Source organism: Accipiter gentilis, chromosome 14, assembly GCF_929443795.1.
Source record: "Accipiter gentilis chromosome 14, bAccGen1.1, whole genome shotgun sequence".
Classification (NCBI taxonomy): Eukaryota; Metazoa; Chordata; class Aves; order Accipitriformes; family Accipitridae; genus Astur; species Astur gentilis.
The window spans coordinates 24,172,292-24,189,676 of NC_064893.1; the positions used below are offsets into that span (position 1 = coordinate 24,172,292).

The window sequence follows — 17,385 nt, forward strand, 5'->3', positions numbered from 1 at the left end:
CCCTCCAACAGATATTCGGGGTGGTTGAAGTCCCCCATGAGAAGCTGGGCTTGTGAACATGAGGCTGCTCCTATCTGTCTACAGAGGGCCTCATCTGCTCAGTTTTCCTGGTTGGGTGGCCTGTAGCAGACCCCTACTATAATGTCAGCTGTCCCTGCCCTCCCTTTAATCGTGACTCATAGGCTCTTGGTTGGCTCCTCATCCATCCCCAGGCAGAGCTACATGCACTCCAGCTGCTTACTGACATAGAGGGTGGCACTCCGTCCTCACCTCCCCTGCCTGTCCTTCCTGAACAGCCTGTATCCTTCCATGCCAACACTCCAGTCATAACAGCCATCCCACCACGTCTCTGTGACGCCAGTAAGATCATAGCCCTGCAAGCATGCACAAACCTCTAACTCCTCCTGTTTATTCCCCATGCTACATGCATTTGCATAGAGGCATTTAAGTTGGGCCCCGATGAAGCCGATTTACTAGCTGGAATATCTTTGTGCTGCTCTTCAGGTGCTCTCCTGCTGACTTATGATCCCTCTCCAGGCTCTGGGCACCTATTGCTGGCACTGGCATCAAACTGGTAGGAGTGAGATGGATTGAGGTTCCCCTCCCCCAGCCACTTTAGTTTATGTGGCAGTCATAATTAATATTCATTTTGATGATATATGAATAATGATAAAATAATAACTTTCATCAACATCTACACCTGCTCATCAAATTGGCAAATAGTTGCATAGATTTACTTCTCATGCAGAGCTTACTTTTTGCACACAAGATCTATTGTCCCTAATCACTTGTCTACTTTTTCTTCAGCCACACCCAAAGTTACTTCAGACTCTAGATGGTGAGTTTTTGAGGAGTGGGGACTCGTAAAATTGAAGACAGCAAGAGGCTTAGCTCCACAAAGCTGCCAAGCAGTCTAGCTATCAGCCCCTTCTGATGGCAGTCAGTCAAAACTACAGTATTGCTAGCCTGTAGAATGAATAGCAAAAATGGTGGCTAGGGCCCTGCTAGGATCTCTACACATTCACATACTACTAGAATGTGAAATGGAGTAACCAGCCCTGGGGAAACACATGCCAGCTGCAGTAATGCTGGCTGGTGTGATATACCTATTATGCTATGCCCTGCTCCCACAGGTGTAAAGGGCGAAGTTTCTGCTGATTTAGGAGCTACAGTATCAAACACAAGCTCAATAAGTAAGCCTCTAATGGCAAACAAACTGCACTTCCAAATTACTATAAGAAAATGTTGCTTATATTCATGGAAATAATGAAAAAGGTCTCCTGTGACCATAGGCACTAGAGAAGCTAGTACCTCACAGCTCTGTGTTCTATGTCCCTTATCTCTTTCCAGTGCAAAATTCATTCAGGAAACTCCTCATGCAAGGGTCTCATGTTACTTAGTGCTCCCACAAGAACCCAAATTCCTTCCCACTAGAACATAAAGGAATATTCCTGCCTCCTTCTCATAAGCCCTATCAATTTTAGATTTGTAAAAGACAGCAGATGCAAATTGGCTAACTGAATACTGTCAAGCAAAATAGACAAGGGCTGTGCATTCCCTGCCTTTTCTCTCAAAAACACTGAAAAGGCCTCTCTATCCTCTACCCACCATTTCACAAATCTTGCCAAAAGTTATTACCTCTGACAACACTGTTGTCAAATTTTACTGAAATTAGCTGGTGGGATGAAAAATTGCTGCAAGATGACAGCTATACGAATGGGCAAACAGATTGGCAGATAAACTGTCAACATGAGCCTCTTTTCCTTAGGGAACCAGTTGAATAATAAGCATCAATATGACATGAGGATATTTGATATTCGTATCCCTGAATCTAGCCTTTCATTACATATTTTCCCTATCAAGAAAATGAGAAAGACAGAAGAAATACCTTAACGTTCTCCTCTGTTATGTACTTCTCAGCTTTGTCCACAGCATTCTGGCGGATCCGGTGAAGAAATGCCTGCAGAGATAAAAAAAGATTATGTTCAAATGGCTTGATACAGTTTGATTTCAGTCTCTTATATCCTCTATGTTCCCATCAACACAGTGCAGCTGATTACCTTTAAGACTGAAAGAATGTAAACATTTACCAAATCACTACCACAGTTCTTAGACTCAGTGCTGCATTCAGGGCAACACAAAAACATTTCCTACAAAGTTGTTGGGCTTTGCCTGGCAATAAATGTCTTCCCTCTGTTGAAACTTTTAGACTTAATTATCTGTTACTACCAATAGACTACAGCGAGGGTCTGTTTTTTCTTTGAAGGCTTCCCCTCTCTCTAAGATGCAGCTGTTTTGACTTCAGGAAGCAGCATGCCTGACGCACATCAAGATGTATGTCAGCAAAAAGGACTGCAAAGAATGACAAAAGGACATTCATGTTGCTGGAGCTGAAGCATGTCAGAGCTATGAGCTAGGGTTATGGACAAGTTCAACAGACTCAATACATGGGGAAGTGAAAAGGAAATTGCCAGACAGTGCCTGGGACACATTATCCAGTTCACTGTATTTCATTTGGTTAAAAACAGGCAAAACAATGCTGGAACTTTTCACTTAGGCCAGGTTTCCCCTTCCCTCAGCTCTGCACAACTTTGGCTTTAACAGGCAAATCAATAAAAAGCTCCAGGCCAGATACAAATGGACAGTGATCTGAATATCAGCCTTCAAAGCATAACTCTGACTACTGGAAGTCAGGACCTACTTGCATTTGCACTGAACATACCCACAACATACTTGATTCAGTGGGAAGGGTTTAGCAAAGCATACTCTATGGGATTCCTACCTCAAGTCATCACTGGTTTAGCAACTATTGGTTAAAGGGCACTTCTGAACTGAGAGCAGGGAATTTCGCTTTCCACAGGCATCAGCAGAGAGATGCAACTACCCACAGGTGAGACTTAAGAGAAGCCAGTGAGGACAGAATCTCCTGTGATAAACTACATGACCCATGAACAGAAGGGTAGAGGGCTTTCCTTTCTGTTCTTGTTAGTGGTTTCTAACTTGCCTCCCACACAAAGGAGTGAGCCCTGGGGAGTGCTGTGAACAAGGAAGAAAGAAACTTCTTACCCACCTGAGACAGAGAGGGGAAGCAGGTCATTTCTTTGTATTTATGGTACAAAGCAGCTTTGTTACAGCTTGAAAATAAAAGGCTTTTAGAAGTCGAACTATTCCTGAGCAATGCCCATGTCAGCTGATGCACACTCAGCTTTTTCTTTTTTCCTTTTGCCTGTTGTGATTGGCAGCAGCTTACAACCTGATAAGAAGCAATGTCACTGAACCGAACTTAGAGTTTATGGAATGCCTTCACCTCTGGTATTTTGGTTGGAAGACAGTGAACATGTCCCTCTGTCTGACTTCCAGCACTAAAAGTGGCAAATCTCTGTTTCTGCTTAGCCATGGCTTTCTGTCACTTGTCAGTCATTAACACTTTACAAGACAGACACCAATAAAAAAAGAGATTAATTAATGAAGCACACAGACCCTACATTTGTTTTCAGCCCTCCATTCTCAACCTGCTTTTGAACAAATTTCAAGGACTATAACCACATTGCTCTTCTTGTATTGCTAAACAGAAAGGAGATCCTGGCTAGATTCCAGCTAGATATGGAAAGCTTGGAGCACGTTGTGTGGACTGAGAAGTTTGAAGAACAGATTCCTGCATTAAAGGGACAGGACATGTGTGACAGTGGTAGGAAAGGCATTTTATAAGAACCAGCCAGTCCATGTTGCCAATCATCTGGCCAGGAACTGCTCCAATGTTAATGTACTGCCCAGCACCTTGGCAACAGTCGGGGAACTGTCTCAGATGAAGTGTTCAGCATGATGACTAATGGCAGGAAGATTGACAGGAATAGCTGTTGCCCTCCCACTTCAGTGTTGGGTGTGATATCTGAGCATTAATAATCAGGCATCTGATTTATATGAGGTAGTACATCATATTGAAGTCACTCATTCTCAAAAGATAGGCCAGGCAGAGACTTTTCCTTGCTTTAATCACATCTCTGTTTGGAGACAACAAATCCACTTGGAATGATTAATTAATCTACACAATTAGCAGCTCCACTGGTGACTAATAGTTACCTGCATATTAGTCCCAGTATGGTGGGTCTAATAATAGAAAGCTGGTAAACAGAAGTGCAAATCACATTAGCTGTTACAAGCTAGTCAATAAAAAAGCAGTCTGTGTTAATCTAAAAAACAGCTTTTCTGTGACGCTTGTCTGAAAAGATCATTTAATGTGAGTGTGAGAAAGGGAGAAAAGGAGAGAGAAGAATCAAACAAAAATGAGAAAGGCATACAAGCAGGGAAAGAGTAGAAACAATGAAAGACACAAGAGGGGAAGAGGCAGTCAACTTCATAGATAGTTTGCCGAATCTCCTACATCGCCTCTGATTTGTCTTGATGTGCATGAACAGAAGTCGCTTCACTAATAATAAAACAAGACAGTTATAAGAGATTTTGGTCCTATAAGTTCAGTAGTCTACTTTCCAAAATGCAATCCCCCCTGCGAAAATCACAACTTAGTAGATGCAGAACTATTTGTTCCCCAGTTGTCCATACCTTCTAATTTGCAAACAGAATCTCTTGCAACAGTCATTCAAATTGAAAAGCATGATAAACACAAGATATTAAAACAGCAGCTCATAAAGCTAATGTTGCATACCCTGTTCACATGACAACACCACTTTCCTTCCAAATCACTTCTAGCTTGGAAAAAGCAGCCCTTTTCCCAGCAATGTTTGGACATTCAGGTCAGTGTTTTCCAAACTTCTCAAGTGATTTTTCTGTGCTACCGGTTTTACTAGGCTCTAAGCATATCTATATCAACACCATCCCTCTATTCATTCACCTGGTGACACAGACTCTAAGACCCATTACACAACTAGTATGCAACTCTCTTTAGCAAACATAGCTATAGGTAGTGGTATGATCTTTTATTAGGTCTATTGATTTATCTGGAAAATCAGAGAGGTATTTGGGCCAGGACATGACAAAGGTGACGAAAAAAGAGAGTGTGGTGGTAGTGAATATTACAAAACTTGCCATGACCACATTTTATTTATATTCCAAAACATATTGTTATTACAGAGGAAGTAGTTGAAAGGTTAAAGGCTCTTCTGGCCACCTAAAAAGTTCCTGAGGCAAATGCTTAATCTGGCTGCTCCAAACTCTTCACACTCTACACAACTCATATATTAATTCAAGGGCTTTAGTCCTTGACATTTTCCATGAGGAACTTTCAGGGACCCCTCAGTATAATCCTCTTCATCCACAACACTTTCGATCTCTGCAAAAATGAACTCACTGTCATCCAGGGATATATGGAAGCATAGGGGTCAGCTTTCTTGGGAGCTCCTGAAAAACACTCCTTAAGACTTAGGGACTCTGAACATCATTCCTAGGACACAACAGGATGATCACAATCACCTCTCTACCGCAAACAAAAGCGGAACTCTCTACTGTGGCGTGCTGTTTGTTTCCTACACTTACAAACTATCAACTATTCAGGGAAGGAGAGCAGCTTATGATACACGCTATACTGAAATATCAAACATCAGATCAGTAAGACACTGTTGAAGAGCTAGAAAGAGATGAACAGGCAACAAAAGTAGACTCTGCTCTCTTCTACCTGCTTGTTGTACGCTGGTCAGGACTGATATAAGGTTAAAAACTTAATGAAAAACAGAAATAAGAAAACAGCAGATAACATGACATCTTCTTATCCCCACAGATGCTGCATTTGTTCTCTTGCCATTTGTAGTGTTCTGCAGTGCTCACACTGGGACAGGTCTCTGAGCAAGCCAAGCTGTATGATGGACTACTGCTTGTACAACAGAACAGGGGAGAAGGACTGGTAGGACCCATAGGTCCAGAACAAAAACAGGTCACGGCACAATGTAGGGAAAAAATGGGAAACCAGGCTGATAAATTTTCATTCTCCTGATAAAGGTCTGTGAAGGTCTCAGCTTCCATGCACATGCGTTAATCATTAGGAGAACAGCCCACAGAGGATTTGTTTTTGTTTAAAATTCTGCTGCTGCATCAACACAACATTTATTTGTGCACTGTGACTTGTTGCCCTAGAGGTCTGCTGCTTCCAAACTCAGCAGGCCATGTCTGATGCTCTTCATGTCATGCATAAACACGGTTTATAGTTTGTCTTACAGTACAAATGCCTTGCAGGATGCAAGCAAATCTATGACAAGTTAGAATGAGCAAAGTGAAATGCGTCCTTTCTGCACCATGTCATGTTGGTAAGTTCCTTCCAACAAATACTAATACAAACACATTAGAAATCTAGAATGTAATTTAGGTATAAAAGTTCATTTCAATAAATAAGTATTTTTTAAAGGTGTTTTGTTCTTCAGTTCACTATCCTTACAACCTACTGTTGCAATGAAACCTTGTTGCTTTGAGTGTCTTTGCTGCACCTCTGAACCACAAAAGCACAAAGCATACTTTAAGGACAGAATCTGCTAACTGTGAGTTGTTCTCACATGAAACAGGCTGAAGCAACTGGGACTTCTCTCAAACGCTTTTCAAATGGCCCTTGTTGAACTTTGACTTGTAGCCTTAACTTCATTAGGGAAAATTAGTATTTACCACCTTCTATGTAGCATAAGTAGCATATGACAAATACTAGGGACGAAGCAGTGATAGTTTGGTCACGTCCCTTCTCAAAATTCATGTCTAAGGCAGATACTTCCTCAAATGTTCAGAAATAGCAAGAGATTTCTGATTAAACAGCAAGGCAGGCAAACTGTGCATAACCCTGAGGGAAACGAAAGGGAGAACAGAAACAGACAAACAATGAGGCAACTGGCTACCATATCCAGAAGGAGCAGTATCTGAAAGCACAATCCTGTGAAATCCGTTTTCTCAACAGGTAACTGGAATTGCATATTGCTCTTAAGAGACAAGTGAGACAATTTTGTTAAACTCATCGGTAATCAGGACTGATTCAGAACAACATAGGGATCTAGATAAGCTTAATATTTTCAGTGTTAAAATAAATATATTTCTTTACACTTGTGCAATCAAGTTGTTTAAAGCTTCTTGCAAGTGCAGACATTTTGATTCCAAGAAAACGTGCTCACAGTGAAAAAATGAAGTGGTGGCACGGACAATGATTTTTATCATTTGACCATCACTAGCATCTTCACGTTGCAACTACAACATACGGGCTATGCAGTAATCTGTCTCTGACAATACAGAGTGAAACTTGTCATAAAGATCTGAACAAGAACTTGCAAGTGTAATTTTTTTTTTTCCAGCAGTTGAATAAGTGTTGCTACTAAATGTGGCTGTTAGATAAGCCTTTGCCTCCATTGCAGTACAAGCAAGATACCAAAAAACTCCATTGTCTTTAGCAAAGCGGCTTGAGAGTCCTGTGGGAACACGGCTCTACTGAAATAGTCTGATGATTTAAAATGAATGTTTGCTAAAGCATGGGTTTTAAGAGCAGGTGCATCCTTGCTCATGTTACTCAATTGTTAGCTTTGAACCTTGTCATCCTGATCGTGTTCTTTTGCTATCAGATACACAGTTTATAAGCTAAAGCTTTATACAAATGACAGGAAACATATATATCCTGCATCCTACATGTAAACTGCAGTTCTCACCTGCACTGAAAGACAGTCTGAAAGAAGTCTGAAAGACAATGCAATAAATAATCTCAAAATAATATAACAATGACTGCACAGGGCTATTTATACAAAATAAATCCCATCACAACATTTTTTTTCCTCTTCATAACAACTAAGTGTGCATTTCTATGGAAAACTAAGTCTTTCAGCATTTCCCTTTAAGCATGTCGTAAATGCCTGAATGCAGATCTTTCACTGAATGCTAGTACAGCTTTGGGTTACCAACCAATTGGGAATCAAGTCACTTCAATCGGAGGTGAACCTACTTCAGTTCTGTTGTTCCTAGAATGGTGTGCGGTACTGTGCACTGTTAACCAAGATCTACTGACTTCCATCCTAGAGACAGCTGGATTTTAAAGACAGATGAGGTCATTCTTGTGTAAATTCAGACAATTGAGTTTCAAACATCTCCTACCTTTCTGGACAAAAGCCAGCATATACATGTACAATACTGGGCCTGATTCAGGTTTTTCAGTTGTGCAATTTCAGTTAAAATATTGGAAATCAGAAGCAACTCCTTTGACATCACTAGCATTACACATAAAACGGAGCAAGACTGAAGCAATTCTACTATTTTTAAAGAGTATATTACTGTACCTCTTACACTGTAAACTGGCAATCCTGTATTCACTCATTGCTCAATTACTGACTGCTATATTAAGCCTTCTACAAAAACATATTTTTAATTATCAGTGTCTGGTAAAGGAAGAAAGAACTTAAGCATCAGATGAGTGCATTATACTGAAATTCCTGCACAGAGTATTTTACCTATGAAGAATATTTTTCTCTAGATCCTCTTTAAACAATAAAGAGCCACAGCTGTGAGACAGAGCAACTCTGCAAAAAGTAGCTCAGATCTACAGCCAAATTAATTCATCAGCAAACAGCTGAACAGGGACTTGCCTTGTAGGCAGAGGTGTTTAGTAAGAGGAAATAGCATCAGACATATCTTTTACTGCCCTAATTTCAGGCTTCCTGTGTATCAAATTGGCTTTAAAGCCTCACAAAGCTTATTGGTACATATTTATCTTTTTATATATCCTCTGAAGAGGAACTAAACTATTAGCTAACCAAGATGATTTGAAGAGGAAAAGAAAAAAAAAGTCATGTACATTACGGAATATCAAACACAGTCTCTGCAAAGAGTTCAGGCAGGCTGAGCTGAGCTGTAAGCTTGCATCATTGCCTACTGCTAAGCAGAAGGTCAAATAGAATGTACAGTACAGTTTTTAAAATGACATGTCTTTTCCAAAGGTTACAGCCCTTGCATAATCTTAGGCTACGTTAGACATGAAATGAGGTGAATTACTTGTACTGATCACCTATGCTCTATGATACTCATTTCACTATTTTTGCAAGCAAACATGAAGATCTCTGTCTGCAGAACTATTACTCCGATATCCCTGGGGACAATGTTTTTCTTGCTCATATGCCCCAACTCCACCCCCCACAACCACACTTCCTTAAGATATTTTTTTTTCATTCCAGTATTGTCATTTAGAATAGCAATCCTTTCACACACACAAAAGCATGGATGTTACAGCATGAATCATCTCTTCCCACAGAAGACTGCATGACCATTTGCAAAAAAAGTAGACTCCATCTCAGGTGAAACAGCAAAGACCATCAGAAAACAAATGCAGCTTCAGTTGCAAAATCCAGATGTAACACAGGGGAAAGATCTTTTTATCTGAAGCATGAATTCAACAGGGGTTTTTTATAATTGTATAGATATATAAGCAATAAATACATCTATACATATTACAAAACCTCGACTGATACTTACAATTTAATAATCATTAACTAAGCACTGATCATTGCAATTTGAAACCTCTTCCCTGTTTCTTAGTGTGACATATGGTGAATCCTGATAAATACCAAATGAAATATGGGGAAGCATTCAGAAACTCAGCTGTTTAAAATTATGTAAGTGTATGTATGAATAAAATGCTTAAATAAATTATTATTTCTTTATACACTACATAAGAGAAATAGCCACTGCTTATGTAAGCTATGTGCCTGAGATATTTCCAAAAATCAAACTGATTTGTCCTTAACCAATTCTGCATTTTAAGGCTCATGCAGTTATGACCACGCTTGACTGATTTATCTTACATCTGCCTTGCCACTGAGTGTTATACTGTCTATAACACCAAAGTTAATGAAAAACAGTTGCAAATTACTGCCATTGCATAGCACTGGGATTTTCAATGGTGCTGGAGAGAGTCAGACATTCCAATTGCTTTTTACTTACTTTGACTCCCTTGCCATGGGTCCACCACAAAATGGCTTCTGTCAACAAATCACTGTGGCTACGATTCACCTCATCTAATTGCACCCACCTAAAAGCTGGAGCCTACTCTAAGTGATACAGGTTCCCTCTACAACAGAAAGCAATGGGCAGGCAACTTCAGAGGATGAGTCACTGCACTTGAGGACTGACTGATGTTTAAGAAGAAAGGCTGAACTACCCTCTAGAAATGCCTTTCTCTTTCCATCAGGAGAGAGCCTGGGTGACAAGTTTAGATTAGACCACCCTCCCTGCCTGTACCAGTTTCACAGCATCTGCAAATACAAAGTTCCAGGGCAGTAACTGTTACTGAATCATTTCTAAAAGTGAACCAGTGACTGTGTCTCGCAGCATGGATGCTACGAACATGGGGGCACTGCAAGTTGACACGCGCAAAATTAATGTGCACAGACTTTCTCAGCATGGTAGTATTCTGGGACTCATCACAAATTAATTGATCTAGCAACACTTCCCAGAAAAAGTAATTAACAAAGAAAGCTCCAAAAAGATCCTGGACTATATCCGTATTTCCAGGGTTCTGATGTTTACTCTGGAATTCTGCAACAACAAAAAAATGTCAGACCAAATTCATTCATGCATTGACTGATGAAGGAAGGTGAAACCAAAGGGAAGTGAGACTGAAATAAATTGCAGTGTTTCTCACTCCAGAGAGAGATCCCTTTCTTAAGGAGGGTTTGTTTTCATTTGAATTACAAAAAACTTTTTGTGAAGTGAAAGAGAGGCTGGTGCTGCAGAGGGGTCCATTGTCTCTTCTCTACCATTGCCCTGACCTCTGCTATCCCCTCCTCCCCTCAGTCACTAATATTTGCATCCTCAGGCAGGTCAGAAGATCCCAATTCATTTCAAGGCCCAACAAAAGCTACATTTTCCACCTTTGAAATCCTTCAGGACTCATTTCTACTAACTTCTTCTTATCTCCCATACCCTGTCTCTCTTGATTCCTCTTCCTGCTCTCCCTCCTCTCCAACGCTACCCTCAAATCACTTTAAATATTCTCATTATTGTAGATTTTTAAAAAACCCTCTTCTCTTTTGCAGACCCACAGCTTAAGCATGCCCCTCTGTGAATATCGATCCCTGTACGACTCCAGCCCATTTTTAGTATCAACAGAAAATGTATTTGTTTGGATTTTTGAAGGAACTTAAGAAAGTTATATGCCTAATTCTCTCAAGACTTTGGAATATTCTCCCTTTTATTGGCCTCTTCATGTCTTTCTCCCTGTTCTACAATCATGAGATGATTTTGATCATCCTACTGCACTGTGGAACTCTTCAAAATTCTTTCAGGACATCGTTTGTTTGAATAGTGTGTTTTACCTCATTCCTCTTTTACGTAGAGAATAAATCCTGACACGTCTGTGTCTGCTTAGTGTTTATGTTACTTTAACAGAAGTTTGCTTCAAGAGTAGGGGCCAAGTAAACAATATATAGATACTTCAGGATTTGACCCATACTACTTACATTCACTATGTCCATAATGGAGAGAAGCCTGCAGACTGCAACCAGTTCTAGATTAAGTGATGCCTCCAATACTAAGATCCTATCAGTACCAGGTAATGTTTAATCAGGTTTCAGGCTCTACACACCTACTCCTTTTTCGAGAAGGAGGTAGAAGCATCAGACTGACTAGAAACATCAAGTGGTCCCCAAAAATAGTAAAGTCCAGATGTTGAATGTAATTGTAGCAAAAATTGGAATTTCTTCAATTAATATTTCAAGGTTCCAATCTAAGCTAAAGAACTTCGATATCAGAAAGATTAGCCTCTCCCTTTTCTACTCCTTCTCTTTGCAGTGATGGTTTCTTAATACATTAAACAGTAAATAGACAAAACAGAAAAAAACTTCAAAATGAAATCTAGTATCATTAAAGTCTATGGATTTTTTTTTTACATTAGTTGCAACATAGGCTAGGACTTAACCAGTGTTATCCCCTCAGCAGGTAAGGATCATCGTGAATACATAAAAGCTGAATATGTGTAATGAGCTGATAATTTCAGAGCCACAAAGTTAACAATTTTACTTCAAACGAATGGTCAGGCAAACAGAACTGCCAAAATGTGCAGAGGTGTAAATCCACATAACTTCACTGATTTGCATGTGCATAGACCCACCTGACAACCTGGCCCTTAGTCTTCCAACTGAGTTTATGTGATGATACTGAATGATAACAATTTTCAAGCTTAGACTGAATCTCTGAGCTAGACCAGTTTAGCTTACTGCCATCAGGTTCACTGGCACTTGTTCTAAATTACATTCTGAATCTACACTGGGCCCAAGTACCATGATCTGGGGTAATGCAAACATGTAACAAAACCCCAGCATCCTTTTTCTCTAGGAACATTTTGTCTATGCCCAGCTGATATGTACTTACAGTTTCATAAGCCAGTTTAGCATCAGACTTTGGATCTAAATACTGAGATTGCATCTATGGGTATCTTCTCAAGGAGATGTCTACCTGATCTCAATTCATGTGTATATAAGTGGCTAACAAGCTGAACAAACAGTATTCCATGCACTGACTTACATATGATGGGTTTCTATCAGGTTGTGTATCAAATCATACTCTCAAATGCATGTAGAATGTATAAACATTTGCGCTTGAGTCTTAAGTTTAAAAGGACCCAAGAGGGCAAGCTGACTGAACAGAATTTGTACCTTCTCAACTGATAAAATTCAGAGCTACAAAAGAACCAATCAAAATTTCAAAACGAGACATTTCACCTTAGAGAGGTCCTCAGAAGTATTTCCATCAGATCTGTTCACCACTCACAGGTTTCCTATTGATCAGTCTTCATAGCTGAGACAAAATGGGAAGCACTGCAATCTGTAGGTGTCTCATCTAGAAAACTAGTATTGGAATTGGCAGCAACCACTAGAAACCCAGGTGAAACTGTCCTGATTTCAGGCGTATTGGCCATCAGGTTTTAGGCAGCAAGTAGTAATAACTGCATTTGAGAATCTCCATGCAGGTGTACTAGACACAGGTGCAGTCATCGGTCAAGGGACTTAAATTCCAAAGTTATTTCTAGTTTAGGAGACTATCCTGGTATCTGCTTGTGCAGCAACTGCAGTCACCTCCTCTCGGGCTCCTTACAAGCAGCAGTGTCTGTATAAGCTCCCTGGCTGGGGCTGTAAATTCTTATGGAACTTTTCCTCCTTCATAACCAGCAACTGGGGCTCTGGTGCAGCACACAAGTGTTAGCATTCCTGGCCTTTGGAGCTTGAAATTTCCTGCTGGGAGAAATCTGCTTAAGTGCCTGTGGTGTGACAATGGGGAACGCAGCTTTCCACGGAGGCAGTACAAACTCCACAAAAGGCTGTGACATTCTGGGATTCTCACCACTGGAGCCTAAGGAGAGCGGCTGTTTCTCTGTAGCCTGTGAAAGGTTTCCAAGAACTTCAAATGCATGGAAAAAGACGTGATTTGGTGAAAAGAAGTAGAATCCCAGAAGGGGAAGGGGGAGGAGGGGGGGAAAGAAAGAGGGAACTCTGACTGCCCCAAGCCTTTTCTGTTAAAGGCAGGATGGGCTGATGTTCATGGAATCAGTTCTCTCCCTGTGCTATCGGGCACAGCAGATAATGTGTGGTTTGTGCAGCGTGGACTGCTTTCAAGAAGCAAACAGCATGTCAAGCTCTCCCTGCTATGAATTCTCCTACATCATAAAACCAGCAGTTAGGGTATGTTTGTTTGTGAGCTAAAGGATTAACCTTACCTATAGGTAAACAGAAAGGAAAATGTAATCTCAAGAAGGATGCTGACCTGAATTTTTGTCTTCCCCATGCAAAGGCCACAAGGCGATGTGACACATCACCCACTCTGAAATCAATGAAAGTGAAGTTCAGTCTCCAATTTATTGTCTTTATATAAACTGCTGGTTAGGCCATGTTATATGTCTTCCGAGAAAAGAAAGTATCTGTTTACAGAGATATCCATTTCTATATTTTGACTACATAGTAAATATTTGTCTGTGTTACAATTTCATACTTCACTAAAGAATAATGCTGTAAATATAAATGAAAGGTTTCTAATCAGACCACCAGCTTCTCTATAAGTACAGGGAATAAGTTTGCACAAACTACCCAGCACTTAATGCACCTTTTCTACCCAAGCACTCAGGCTTTTTCACTCAACTTGGATTTTTTTTTTAAAAAAAAAAAAAAAAAAAAAAAAAAGAACAGAGAGTTTTGTCTGGTTTCAGCTACACCATGATTTCACCTCAGGAGAGGTATTTCCAGGCAACATGGCAGGAAATATTTCAACATCTGACTAAATCTACCTAGGCAAAAAAGCTGTTACTTTAGAGGTGGGGGGGGTTTTGTTGGTTTTGTTTTTTTTTTTGGTTTTTTTTTTAAAGAAATACATTGCATTTATACTTCCTGCTACAGAAAGAAAAGAACACCGCTTCAGAGCTGCCGCTTTGCATGTGCTTTTACCCTCAGTCAGTGCTTACACACAACTGCCGGTTATGCTTGCATGCAGAGAAAGATGGGTTACACACAGCTGCACCTTGCAAAGTTTGCCTTGATGTATTTGCAATTATTTACACACAAAAAAGAGGAAAAAAAGAAAGAGCATCTTTCACATGTTAGTTTCAAAGAGGAATTAGAAAAATTAACCTCACACACACATTCTTCATCGCTAGCCCTGAGCAGGAGCAAACAGTTTAGCTGATGAAGAGCTGCATGCTGAAAGTACAGTAGGTGATCTGAGCTAGTTTTCCTAACTGAGCCCAATCTAACAACGTCTGCACCGTTTTAAAGGGTCACCATCTGAATGCAGCTGTTCATGGCGATGGCACACAGTGTTTTCCAGCCATCTTTCCTATAATGCAATAAAGTAGTCACCAAAGGCTGACTGGACAAACAGGCAGGAGAAAATCCTCAATTAATTATGAAATATGATGCCAAAATTTTAACCAAACCAGAAATCTCCCTGAAGGCAAACAATGTCATTTATGGGCCTTGCTTTTTTTTCATCTCTTTCCCAAATAGCACTACACCCCTAACCTCTACAGAGAGGCACAAGTCCATTACAGAGTGGTCTGGAGCAGACCTCTGTCCACAGAGCACCTCAGAAACATCCTCAGAGTGGTTATTCACGTCAGGCTTCCTGCCCAGTTTTACAGGCTTAAAATATTTGGGCTATTCAAAAAAAGCACCAGTTTGGGGTGCCTAGCCAGACCTAAATCATTCACTGTGTCCAATACTCAACAGTAACCTGTCCCATTCCTTCTCAGACAAGTGGAAAATTATGTCATTTTGCCAGGTCAAAGAGCTAGACAAGAGCACAGTCTAAAAATATCGCCTGCCCTACTGCCCCAAGCCAGCCAAAGAGCTGGGTTTCATAGTTCCCCTTCATGTACATTTATTTTGTTGTGACAGACTAAAGAAAAGCTCCCTCTCATTGTGGCATTTCTTCTCTGCACACATGTTCTTGCAGAACACAATCATATCACACACAGTCTTAAACCCCAGCTTCCTCTGAATCAGAGCAAAGAATTAGACCATTATATTTTAAACATAAAGGGGAAGTTGAGAGAGAGGGAAGCTTGCTAGCAGACCCTGAACTGAATGGCTCCAGCAAGTAGACTGCCCTCCCCAGCATTCCCATGGCCTCTGACTCGTTTTGAATGTTTGCGAGGATGTCCTAGTACTGCCTGGGTATGTATGAGGGTGGACAAGGCTCTCTTAATTATAGGCTATATTGAAAGGTCATCTTCATTTGGAGCTATTTAGAACTGATGGGCCAAATGTTTTGTGCTGTGTTAGATAGACTGTGTTGAAAGTGTAGCAGTTGTTTCTAATTTATGTATATTCTAGAGCAAAACTAAAAATGTAGCTTTGGTAACCATTTGCTCTTTCTTTACAGAGGTGTGAATAGATGGAAAACCTAAAAGGAATTACTAAAATTTTAATTTCACTGGAAGTGGCTTTGTGATCAAAACAGTTTGTTCAAAGTGTTCTGATGGTTTTAAATGAAAAGCAGCTAAAAATTGAGTTCCCTTCATCTGAAGCCAACTGAGTTACATTTCTGGGAGATGTGAAGCACATCTCTCCAATCCAACTTATGTTTCTGCAACCTGCCCTTTACTCAATAACACCACAGGTTTCTCCCTTGCATTGCAAAATGAATGATTAAAGCAGCTTAGGCCTCTATGACCAGGGCAGCCCCCTGAAAACTGGAACAACTATTTTTAATGCAGGTACTTCATACCTGTAGACCTGGAGCTAGGCTTAGACATAGCTTTGCCCACCACCTCCTTCCAGCTGTAGGAATTGTCCCTGCTAAGAAAAGGACATTGACCAAACCGCCTACGTGCCAGTGCACTGACTGGTGCATTTAGCAGTCCATTCATTCAGGCTGCCATTTTCTCTTCTCAAATATTTTCCCCTCAGCTGCCTTTTCATTAGAGGCTGAATAGTAGCACCTACTGTCTAGCCAAGAAATTCACACAAGGAGTTCCCTTTGGAGCTGATACTCCTGCCATTCATCCTGTCTGTCAATGCAGCAGCTCCCCATCCAAGTCCATCGTCAGTCACCTCAGACACTGCTGGCACTACTTCCCCCAATGACCCATCTCTACCAGTCCGAAGAACAAACCTCTAAATATGCTGCCAAAGCCCAGGTCCATGCTGGGCCAAAGCAAATAGCTTATTTAACACTTCATCCACCACGTTTACACACTGGATTGAATTTAGCCTTTGCAAGGGTCCTAACCGCATCTGTGAACCCAGCTGATTGCCAGTTACTGAGTGCTCACACATAGCAGGGCTTTTATTTGTAATAAAATATTTAGAGTGGAAAAATACCCCAGAATTTAATAAAAGCAACAGTCTCAGATTGCCAATGACTTGTGGTGCATCTATTCAGATGCTCGGAATTCCCTACATAAATAAAGCTGGACTTTCAAGTTGTGCCAATTAAATAAATGCCTGTTTTAACTCAGTTTTGTATTAAAACAGTAACCAATTTTACTTATACAAAATAAAGTGTGAGGTCCTCGATTGTAAATAGGCTCCATTTGTGGATGTATTTTCACACAGTTACTCTGCCTAAATAGCTGACTGTTCAGAGAAAAAACACATCCAATCTGCCTACCTAAGCACAACAGCATAAGCCAACTTAAAGGCAAAACACACATACAAAATTGCATTTAGGCATCTGAGTTTTAAAGTGTTGGTCGTTCCCATAGAAAATACAATAGATATAAAAATTTTTTAGGAATAAGTGTTTATAAAAATTACCCTGAAAGCTTATAGAGGCAACATCTTTTCTAGAGAGTTTGTTTCAGCCTTCTTGTACAGCGAAGATCCCAAGAAAGAATTCTGGATGCTCCATCAACAATCACCTCAATACAAGCTCCTTTATTGAAACGTTGTGGGTTTTTTTCTAATTTGAGTCATGTACCAAGTTAAGGAACTGTGTTTA

General features: G+C 40.4%; 1 protein-coding gene across 2 annotated transcripts in view; it reads right to left on the bottom strand.

Moving 5' to 3' along the window:
* PREX1 (phosphatidylinositol-3,4,5-trisphosphate dependent Rac exchange factor 1) overlaps positions 1 to 17,385 on the bottom strand; it is a 179,341-nt gene that overhangs the window by 107,462 nt on the left and 54,494 nt on the right. For both annotated transcript variants that reach the window (XM_049816575.1, XM_049816574.1), the window contains exon 2: positions 1,889 to 1,960. In XM_049816575.1, coding sequence (XP_049672532.1) covers positions 1,889 to 1,960 — 72 coding nt within the window. The remainder of the gene's footprint in view (positions 1 to 1,888; positions 1,961 to 17,385) is intronic.